This window comes from Heterodontus francisci, chromosome 11, assembly GCF_036365525.1.
Source record: "Heterodontus francisci isolate sHetFra1 chromosome 11, sHetFra1.hap1, whole genome shotgun sequence".
Lineage (NCBI taxonomy): Eukaryota > Metazoa > Chordata > Chondrichthyes > Heterodontiformes > Heterodontidae > Heterodontus > Heterodontus francisci.
The window spans coordinates 19,917,262-19,928,934 of NC_090381.1; the positions used below are offsets into that span (position 1 = coordinate 19,917,262).

Consider the following 11,673-nt stretch of genomic DNA (forward strand, 5'->3'; position numbering starts at 1 on the left):
ATTAGAGCCAGACCTCTCAGGAGTGAAATTAGGAAGCACTTCCACAGGCAAAAGGGTACAAGTTTGGAACACTCTTACACAAATGGCAGTTGATGCTAGATCAATTGTTAATTCTAAATCTGAGATTGACAGGAGATTTTTATTAACCAAAGGTATAAGGAATATGGGGCAAAGGCAGGTCATTGAGTCAGGATCAAGGAACTAAATAGCCTTCTTGCTCCTTTGTTCATACTTTCCAGCCCCATACAGCGAGACTGCGAGAACAATCATTAAGCAAACTTTTTTCAGCAGCAATTCTGAGTTCACAGGCATCCCTCAATTCAAATTCGGTGAAGTGAAGATAGCTGTTCTGGTTATAGCAGTATCCCTAAGAAATGCTCTGGGGAGCAAATCAAAATAGTGTCAGAAATGTGGAAGCCAATTTGCAAAAGCGCATGCACACAAACTGTTTGTCCAATATCCTTTGCACCAGATGACACAGTTGGTATCAGTATTGTTTATAAATAATTGTGGCTCAAGGTCCATAATCAGGAATTTAACCCATTATCTAAAGATAGTTTTGCACTACCGTGCAACACTGATATTGCCAGAGGTTGCTACTTTTTGGAAATGTTAACTAGCGTGGTGGACCCTTGATTTACGTGTATGTTAAAAGATCCCACATCAAATGGAGGAAGCATCCTCCAAGTCTCCTCTCTAAACCAGCATCAAGCATCTTGCAGAGCTTAAACAGTATCATCCTGTGTTCTGCAGCTTGGAGCTGCCCAGCAAGGTCAACAGTCTATTGTAAATCCTCTACCCAAAACAATACTATGCAGAATGCAGCATGTCACCATCACATTGAACAATGCCGAGGCATATCAAAAACCTAATTACGCAGAGCACCATCAAAAAGCAAATCAACTGATTCTTCGTCTCACTGTTTGTGGGAGATTGCAGCTACAAATCTAACAATACTACACTCGAAGCAAAGAATGCTCTGCTTGCAGTGCTATCAGAGAGTAACACTGCGCTATGGTCCCTGGTATAAAAATATTAAGGTTGGGCGCTAAACGGTACACATCTCTATCATTGTACAAACTGTTAGCTTTGGGCCACTTACTGCTTAGTTTTTGTGTTACCTGCACCTGAATCATACAACACAGCGAGTTTTGCAAATTGAAGCTCTAAATTTAAACACAGCAGGGTTTTTTGTGCTCATCTTGGACAATAAAACATTTAGACCGAGTGTCAGCAGATGCACAGTACAAAGTGAAGCTCCTCCCACACTTGAGTCATACAGTATTTATGGCATCAAAGGAGGCCATTCAGTCCAGAGTCCATGCCAGCTCTCCGCAGAACAAGTCAGTCCCACTCCCACACTCGATCCCCGTAGCTCTGCAAGTTTATTTCCTTCAAGTGCCCATCCAATTTCCTTTCAAAATCATTCACTGTCTCCGTTTCCACCACCATTGTGGACAGCGAGTTCCAGGTCATTACCACTCACTGTGTAATTCTTATTCCCCCTACATCTCTTGCCCAAAACCTTCAATCTGTGTTCCTTAGTCATTGTATCATCAGTTAATGGGAACAGTTTTTCCTTGTCTAACTTATCTAAACCCATCATAATCTTGTATACCTCTGTCAAATCTCCCCTCAATCTCCTTTGCCCCAAGGAGAACTACTTCAGTTTTTCCAACCTGACCTTGTAACTAAAATCCCCCATCCCTGGAACCATTCTGGTAAATCTCCTCTGCACCCTCTCAAGGACCCTCATATCTTTCCTAAAGTGTGGTGACCAGAACTGGATGCAATACTCTAGTAGGAGTCTAACCAGAGCTTCACAAAGCTTCAGCATAACTTGTCTATTTTTGTACTCTATGCCTCTATTTATGAAGCCCAAGATCCCATACGCTTTGCTAATCACTCTCTCAATATGCCCTGCATCCTTCAAAAATAGATTCACACGCATCCCCAGGTCCCTCTGTTCCTGTACACACTTTCGAACTGCGCTAAGTCTATATTGCCTTCTGCCACGTGTCTGTATTACATTCCATCTGCCACTTGTCCACCCATTCTACTAGCCCATCAATGTCCTGTTGCAGGCGATTTAGATCATCGTCACTGTTTGTAACTCCTCCTAATTTGGTATCATTGGAAAATTTTGAAATTCTACTCTGTATTCCAATCTCCAAGTCATTTATATATAGCCAAAAAAGCAGCGGTCCTAGCACCGACCCTTGGGGGAACACGACTGTCTACCATTCTCCAGTCTGAAAATCAACCACTTAGCACAACTCACTGTTTCCTTTCCTTGAACCAATTTTTTTATCCAACTGACCCTCCTATTCCACGAGCCTCAATTTTGTTAACTAGCCTTTTATGCGGTACTTTGTCAAACCCTTTCTTAAAATCCAAATAGACAACATCCGCTGCATTCCCTTCATCAACCTTCTGTTACTTCATCAAAACATTCTTCTCAATATTTTTTCAACCCAACCATAGAAGAATACAGCCAGTTGCATCCAACTACCATTCCCATTTCCCACCCTCATGGTTTCTGATGGAAGGACCACCTATTATTGATTATTCCTGGTCAATCCACAACCTATTCACTATCAGATCGGTCACTGCACCAGCTAGATGTCCTGAGAGCACTAATCGGGGTCAAACTTGAGATCTTCCTGGTCTGATGGCTAAGCACCGTATTGAGCAGTGTATCCAACCCAACAAGTGATCGGAAAGTCTCTAATGGCAATATATCTTAGCCTCTCATCATTTCAAATGCAAGAATGTTGCAGACAACTGAGAGGGATAGTCATGTGCAGATTTCAGGATGATGAAGGTGCACCTCAGTTTTCCTCGAGGCCACAAGGAGTGACTGGGAAAAAAGGCAGCTGCTGAAAGCTATAACGTGCTTTCAACGTGAAAAGAGGGGACATGCACTGGCAAGAGTCAATCTGAACCTCATCATGTCAGACATGATGAAAGTGGGGAGCTACTGTTGAAATGATGGAAAAAGAGCAACAAGCATCTGTGTTTGGAATTCATAGGATACCCTACAAGTCGAACAATTTTTTTTTTAAAAAGCAGTATTTTCTAGAAAAATAAGCAAAACCACTCAACTTCCCTTTTGGAAACAAAAATTTCTCACCTCTACTTCAACGTGCTCTTCTATGTCATCCAGCAACCGGACCACAAGCTGGATCCCTCTGCCCCGGGCTTTGGTAGAGGTTGCCATGGAGAGGCCTTGCCCTGCCTCCAATGTACTAATCGCTGCATTTGTCTGTGTTCCAAGTCTAGCTCCAGGAGTCTGCAACACACGATACGTTCCTTCCATCTCCTCCATTGCTCGCCAGCGGGCAACGGATGTTGTCTAGGAAAGAGAAACCACCAAGCTTAACATTTGTCGTCAGATTATGATTTCATTTTAAATCATGTAGTAGTTTGTTACGTAGGCACAAAAGTGCAAAATATTCTTGGTTTTTCTTGATCTTTGCTAATATCACACTGTAGCCGATGTCAGGGAGATGCACTAAAATATCTCTGTGTAAACTATTTAGGCAAAGCATCAGTACATTCATGACTGAACTAGCAATAAAAACTGTTCTAATAAATTCTTTTCTCTGTTTACACTTTGACAAAGGAACTGTTTATTAAGCTGAAGGATCGGTTTGTAAAGTCTGCTCACATCAGTCTGTTTACTACTATCTCTATCTATCCAGGCACACAGATTGCACTCCTTTGTTTGGAGGTGGGGGAAGCCACCTTAACAATATTGGAGTAGGCATCAGTGAATGGTACAATGGGATCTTGCAGTAGATAGAAGGGTAGAAAGAGACAGTTAGAGATAGAAAGATAGAAAGAAAATAAAGAAGCTTGCAATTACGTAGCAACATTCACCTCCAGATGCCCCTAAACAATATTGGAAATTACCTGCTCTTCTTCTGAAGGTGCAATGGAATGCAAGAGCGCCTTCTGGTGAAAAGCTCTCCTGATGGGCTCTGGAGCAGGGATAGTAGCAGTAGCTGTACAGTCTAAGGTTCCAGGATCTGTGCAAGGTTACCTAATCACAGCTAGAATAGCAGTGGAGGTGCTGCAACCAAAGGTCAAGTGAGAGAAAAGGCAACTACTTTAAGAGAATGCCTCATTTTATCTCCTTCACAGAAACTACTCCCAGCTCCCCAACCTCCATTGCTGTCAGACTCCATTCCTTTCTCCTGCCCCAGTGTAGCTATAAATGCAAGTCTGGCTGCTAGGCCCAAGGAATCCTCTGGTTAGCCAAATCCCACAGTCCACTCACCACCTCTACCAAAACCCACATTTCCTCCCTTCATTCACCCTCACCCACAGTGCTGTTCAACCAAAGGACTCAATCCCATGTTTATCGAATCCCAGAATACTAGTGCTCCTAAATCAAATGACCCTCTTCTTCCCAACTACCATTAACCAGTTATCTGTGCCTAACCTACCACTTTGTCTACTGTCTATGTATCTTGTTTTGTTTTTAAAAAGGCGAGATAAAATTGACCAGTTACATAAAGGAACAGGCCACTGATATAGTTTTTGCAGAAATTGAGTTTCATTTTAAAACTAGTGAAAGCAGTTCACAATGTGGTCCTAAATCACAAAATTCCAATATCCAACAATAAAACTGACAGCATCCACAAAACTGAGTGAGAACAGTCTTGTCTTTCCAAGTCTTTTTCATAGGCATTAAATACTGTAATACACTGTCCTAACTAACCGCCAGAATCTTCCGACCCTTGATTATGCCAGCATCCATCAGCTGAAGGCGAGATGTGATATTCTTTGGACATTCAGGAAATTTCAGAAAACACAGGGTATTTATCCATAATGATTAACATGCTACTACCCTCAGCTGAAAAGTTTTTGTCCAGAGATCCAATGTACTGCTCAGAAATGGTAGAAATCTTCAAGATCATTGACTGAAATGGTAAACGACTGACCCAGGAAGTGAACATTTTTTGAAACATCTTGGCCGTTCACTTTTATCGATAACAGAAGAGGAAGCTTGTCAGATCTGTCCACATTGGTGCCCAGAAGGGTTGCACACTCTTTACTTCGTTTCCTACCAACACGCTTGCTGTTCAAAAGTACGAGGCCCCCAGTAGAGGTTTCCACAAAACGCCTACTTCACAATGAGGCCAGTAATGCAGGCGGAGTTGGTGAAAAACAATCGCATGATTTCAGGAGTCACTGCACTGCCTTTCCAACCATTCTCTTAGGAATAACAGCATCAAAATTTATCCAGATCTTCTTGATCCATCCCTCATTGACTTAAGACAAAAATCACAAACCCAACTGCTTCTATGATTTTTCCAGTTTTTTCTAATAAAAGCGATTCGAAAGTTCCAGAGAGATTTTTAATCGTGCTCTAGCTTGAACAAGTCAAGAAGCTCCCAACATCATTCAGTTTGGAAATGTGCAAACATTGCATGGGACTGCTGACCCATTTGCAGACTTTGCTGATTACTGCTCAAGTTACATAAAACAGAAAATACTGGTATTAATCAGCAGGCCTGGCAGCATGTGTGTGTGGGGGGGGAAAAGAGAGAGAGAGAGAGAGTTAACATTTCAGGTCTATGACCTTTTATCAGAACCAGATGCTGCCTGACCGACTGAGTATTTCCAGCATTATCTGTTTTTATTTCAGATTTCCAGCATCAGCACTATTTTCCTTTTGTATTACCGCCCAAGTGACTCCATATTCATTTGCTAATTCAGTTTGTGACTGCCTTTGTCCAGAGCGGTGAGAATTACATACTTGTGGTTCAAATTCAGATGTGTGAACTCTTTTTATTTGATTTTCACAAAAATAGCAGTCACCATTGGCATTAAATACTGTAATACTCTGTCCTAAATAACCACCCGTGTAGGAAACCCTCCCCATGTAAGACCATGGAGCCACTGAGTGAAAAGCCAGTCAGGTCAATCTATGGTTGCTAGAATTTGCATAAGGAGTGTTAAATTACAAGCCAAAAGACTTGCAGGTTGGTAGGTAAATTGGCCATTATAAATTGCCCCTAGTATAGGTAGGTGGTAGGGAAATATAGGGACAGGTGGGGATGTGGTAGAAATATGGGATTAGTGTAGGATTAGTATAAATGGGTGGATGACGGTCGGCACAGAATCGGTGGGCCGAAGGGCCTGTTTCAGTGCTGTATCTCTAAAAAAAAAACATATTTCACTGTTTTGTTAACTGGGATGGCAATTTTGCATAATGTTAGATGAATTATATAACATTACACGGTGATAACAATGCACAAACTCATGTACAGAACAGACTGAGCACAGCAGCGACAGTACAAAAATATTTGCATTATAACAGGTCACTGAGTAAATTAAAACATAAAAATTATTACAACGTTATCACCTATCTCGTGTACTGTTTTGCCATGAGGCCTAATTTCACTCTGGGATCATGAGGCTCAAATTTTGCTTCAATGTCAGTGCTGCTGTTGTAACGACCTTATGGCCAAGCAACACCATCAGTTGCCCATTATTTTAAAAGCAAGCCTGGACTCACCTGCTTGGCGGCTGCGTGCAGCCGCCAAGCCCTTCTACACCTGGCTCACATCAAAAGGCTCAACCCTCAAAATGTTCCTGCTAAGTGGGGCTCACTTCTAATCCACAATCCCACCTCTGAAACGACCCCATACATCCCTAAACTTTCTTAGCCTTAAATTAGTTTTTTAAGCACTAAATCTGCTTCAGAGAGCATCTGCCAACAAAACATTATCTCTTATTTGTATGAACATGGGCAATGTTCATGTATCTTAATATAAAACAAGGGTTAAGGTCTCACCTTCACTGGTAAATTCACTGAAACTTTAATTTTTCAATTTGATTTTTCATGGTATTAATTTGTAAAGAACTTCAGACCTTTTGAAAATGCTTGCCACTGTGCCTCTGCTTCATACTGAGGTTACATTGAAGATTTGAGGCTTAAACAGAGGTAGACTGTCATGACAGCAAAGGCACACAAGTCTCTCATTTCAGTACAGCCTCGGTTCAACATCTCATCCAAAAAAACGACACCTCCAACAGAGCAGCTCTTCCTCAATGCTGGACTGGAGTGCTGGCCTTGATTTTTGTGCTCAAATTCTGTAGTGGGACTCAGAGGGAGAGGGTGCAGCCCACTAAGCCAGTACTGATCCTTTCCATACAATTTCTCTCTGTTTACCCTACCTAATCCTTTAAATCATGTTTAGCACCCAAGCCTTGGGCACACCCACCCTCCAGCCTGGATCCAGCAGCATGTCTTTGCAGCAAGCTGTAGGGCTGTGAGCACTCGAGGGAAGACAAGCAACACTTAACATCACTTTTTTCCCCTCTGATTTTAGTTATGTTCACCCAGTTGTACAATTCTAAAACTCATCACAGCACAATTAAGCCACTAGTTGCACACACCCTTGCAACCAACAAAACAGGTTGCTGACCCAGATGGGTTATTAAACCATCCAACTTCAAAAATGCCAACTATACAAAGATAAATATACAGTGAGCATTTCTCTCAGCGTCACTATCATATTGGGTAGGGAACATGGAACAACACAATTAAGTCAAACATTAGAGATGCCACTAAAAAAGGGAGACTGCAGCCAGGGATCCAAAGTCTAATTTGCAGCTTGGCAATCCTAACCTATAGACGAGTGCACAAATAGATCTTCCATTTATATAGCACATGTAACTTATAAAAACAGTGCATATTAAGAGAAAATAATGGACTCCAAGGCAAAGGTGGTTATATATAGGTGGCCAAAAGGATGGCCAAAGCAGTGAGTTTTAACAACTTGCATTTATAAGGCACTTTTAATATTGTAAAATATCACAAGGCGCTTCTCAGGAGCATCACCAAACAACATTTGAAACCAAGCCACAAAGTGACATCAAGTGACCGAAAGCTTTGTCATGAAGTAGGTTTTAAGGCACAGACCTTTAGGGTTGAAATTCCAGACCTTAAGGCCTAGACAGCTGAAGACAAGGCCACCAAATGGCAGGACGATTAAAATCAGGGGTGCAAAACAGGGCAAAATTGGAGGAGTGCAGAGATCTCAGTGGGTTGTAGGGCTGGAGATGGCGACAGAGATAGGGTGAGGCCATACAGAGATCTGAACACAAGGATAAGAATTTTAAATTTGAAGTGCTACCAGACCAGGAGCTCGTACAGGCCTGCGAGCACAGGGATGATGGTTCAACAGATGTTGGTGCAAGTTAGGATACAGGCAGCAGAGTTTTGGATGAGATGAAACTTATTTGGGAGGGTGGAAGGTGGGAGGCCAGCCAAGACAGCACTGGAACAAGTAGGTCTCGAGGTAACAAAATTATGGATGAGGGTTTCAGCAGCAGATGGGCTGAAGAAGGGGTGGAGACAGGCTGTAATACAAAAGATGGAAGTAGGTAGTTTAGAATTACCAGTATTTAATTGGAATACTTAAGGAAGGTCTTAAAGGAGAGAGAGATGGAGAGGTTCACAAAAGGGATTCCAGAGTGTGGTGCCTAGATAGCTGAAGGCACAGCCATCAATGGTGGGAAAGAGTGGGAGATGCTCAAGAGGCCATAGTTAGAGAAACACAAAGTGCTGGGAGGGTTGTAGGGCTGGAGGCTTGGGGTTATGGAGAGCTGATGCCATGAAGGGATTTAAACACAGGGATGAGAACTTTTTTAAGTTGGATACTTTGGGGGGACCAGGAGTCAATGTAGGTCAGCAATAACAGCAGTGTCGGGTATGCAGGACTTGATGCTGAACAGCAGAGGTTTATGCAAGGTGGAGAATGGGATGCCAGTCAGGAGACTATTGGAACAGTCAAGTTTGGAACCAACAAATACATGGATAATTTCAACAGGAGATGGACTGAGGCAGGAGCAGAAGACCATGGCTTCAGTTTTCCCATTGTTTAACAAGCAGTCTGACAACAGAGAGGCAGTGGAGGGATGTAGAGATGGCGTTGTTGAGGTAGAGCTTGGTGGCATCAATATGCAAGAGGACCTGGCCCAATGTCATCAGATGGCATTGCCAAAGGGCAGCATGTAGGTGAAAACACCTCTCTTCAAGCTGCAAAAGGTTTCTGTAGGGTCTGACACACAAAAATTTCCAAATTGTGTACTTGCACACTTTAACATATTGTGCATCATCCATCCAGCCCCAACTGGCACATCATGAAATAACATGACAATGCAGTTTTGATAACAGATAGCACTGGGTCATTTACATCTGTTTTAATTCATTTCCAGTGGAAAAGAACCAATTTCCAGCAGAACATGTGCATGTTTGCTTTGTGCTACATGCAACCATTTGATGTTGCGGAGTTTATACTCCATGCACAGTCGCTCAAAAGTCTGAAGTATCACTCTCATAGTTTGGCCACAATCCTTAAACAAGGTTACAATATGGGATACAATCTTTGTGAAGAGTTGGGGTAGGGACACTTGTAAGATTTGGAGTGGCGGGACAGGAGAGAGGTAAACCTAACCCACCTAAAATAACATGGGCATGGGGAGGGGGAGGGGGGGGGGGGGGGGGAGAAAGAGAGACAATCTAATTCAGGCAGGAACAAAAAACTCATTCATCCAGTACCTTCTTCCTGTTTCACACACAAAGTTCCATGTCGCAAGAACACAAGCAATCCAGTGCTGAAGCTATTTGCCTTTCCAGTAACACTATCCTAAGAACCCACCTTCAGTGGAAAGCCCAAGACCATCTCCAGCCCAAAGTGTATCAGCTCAACGGTTCAGAGGTAGGGAAAGTCCTAGGGCCAGAGGGACCACAGTAACAGGGAGGGGGGGAGAGAGAGAGAGAGGAGGGGGCAGAGGGACCCCAGTAACAGGGAGAGGGGGGGGGGGGGGGGAAGAGAGAGAGAGGGAGGGGGCAGAGGGACCCCAGTAACAGGGAGAGGGGGGGGGGGGGGGGAGAGAGAGAGAGGGAGGGGGCAGAGGGACCCCAGTAACAGGGAGGGGGGTGGGGGGAAGAGAGAGAGGGGGGGGGCAGAGGGACCCCAGTAACGGGGGGGGGGGGGGCAGAGAGACCCCAGTAACCGGGGAGGGGGGGGGCAGAGAGAGCCCAGTAACCGGGAGGCAACAGTGCAATCAAATCAAGGACCTTCCCCAATCCCCTCCCTTGCCCACTCCGCGCTGCCGCTGCCTCTCACTCACCTCAGACCTCAGCGCCGGTCCGAACGCCCGCTCTCCAACACCGCCATCTTCCTCAGCAACCACACCACTCGTTCATTGGCTGAAGCCGACCGCCACAGCGCCCAATGGGAATCCCACAACAGCATACCCGCGTCCCATTGGCGGACGTGAACGCCGTTCTTATGGTTTATTGGTTGTAGATACAGGGAAGCGGATGATTGGTCTCTCTGGCAGATCGCTGCTCCTTATTGGTTGAAAGCGAGACACTGGTTGCGGGTATTTGAGGCTGAGCCAGAACCCGAGAGAAGAACAAGTCAGGGTTAAAAGAGCCAAAGAGAGGGGCTCAGGGTGGAGGGACTGAAAGAGAGGGGCTCAGGGTGGAGGGATGGAGACTGAGGGGCTCTGGGTACAGGGACTGAGTTCATGGTGCAGGGACGGTTGGAGAGGGGCTCGAGAACCGGGCATAGACGGTCTGGGTGCAAGAAGCCCACTGGCTCAACTCAAGAGACCAGGTGCCCCACCGATAGAGGCTGAGAATACTGTTATGACCAGGTAAGAAAGGTGCCTAGGGTTCCCTCTCAGCTTTCACCTGGTCTTACTGTAACAGGGTTAATTTTAAACACTAAAATAAAAGCAAAATACCACAGATGCTGGAAATCTGAAATACAAACAAGAAATGCTGGAAATACTCAGCAGGTCTGGCAGCATCTGGGGAGAGAGAAGCAGAGTTAACGTTTCAGGCCAGTTCTCATGAAGGGTCACTGACCTGAAACATTAACTCTGCTTCTCTCTCCATAGATGCTGCCAGACCTGCTGAGTATTTCCAGCATTTCTTGTTTCTGTTAATTTTAAACACACCGTGTTTTGAGCTCCCCTTGATGAGTCCCTGTTCGTCTCTTTCCAATTATAAGGCAAAGAAATGAGCACAAAAGGGCTTTCTTAGGTTTAAAGAAGAAAAGTGAAATTTTATTAAACATAAACTTTAATTCGATTGATGCCTACAGATACACGACCCGCCCACGCTAGTATGCATGCGCGACACACACATGCAGATAGCGACAGAAGAGAGCAGAAGAAAAGATAAAGTGGAAAGGATTGAGGCAATATCTGAAGAGTTTGTTACGGTTCTTCGAGCTCGCTGTAGTCCTTGATTGTAGGTTGATCTTGCTTTTGGTTGGGGCCCAGTATTCTTCTTAAACCTTGTTCGCTGTAGGAGACCTTTCTCTCTTGGGGTTCATGTGTCTTCAATGGGTTTCAGTTCTGTGAGAAAGAGATAGGAGCAGACAGAAGAGAGGTCTTCTCAGCCCAGGAGCAAACAGCTTTCTGAGGAGTATAAACCAGTTAATTACAGGCCGCTGCGTCTAAAATCAGTGGTTGGAAAACTATTGGAAAACATTCTGAGGGACAGGATTAATCTCCACTTGGAGAGGCAGGGATGAATCAAGGATAGTCAGCATAGCTTTGTCAGGGGGAGATCATGTCTAACAAACTTGATTGAATTTTTCGAGGAGGTGACTAGATGTGTAGATGAGGGTAAAG

General features: G+C 44.1%; 1 protein-coding gene across 3 annotated transcripts in view; it reads right to left on the minus strand.

Moving 5' to 3' along the window:
* Positions 1-10,214, minus strand: part of farp2 (FERM, RhoGEF and pleckstrin domain protein 2) — a 208,108-nt gene extending 197,894 nt beyond the window's left edge. For all 3 annotated transcript variants that reach the window (XM_068041747.1, XM_068041746.1, XM_068041748.1), the window contains exons 1-2: positions 10,156-10,214; positions 3,134-3,355 (exon numbers count right to left, since the gene is read on the minus strand). In XM_068041747.1, coding sequence (XP_067897848.1) covers positions 3,134-3,328 — 195 coding nt within the window. In that variant the 5' untranslated portion in view covers positions 3,329-3,355; positions 10,156-10,214. The remainder of the gene's footprint in view (positions 1-3,133; positions 3,356-10,155) is intronic.
* Positions 10,215-11,673: the final 1,459 nt, after the last annotated feature.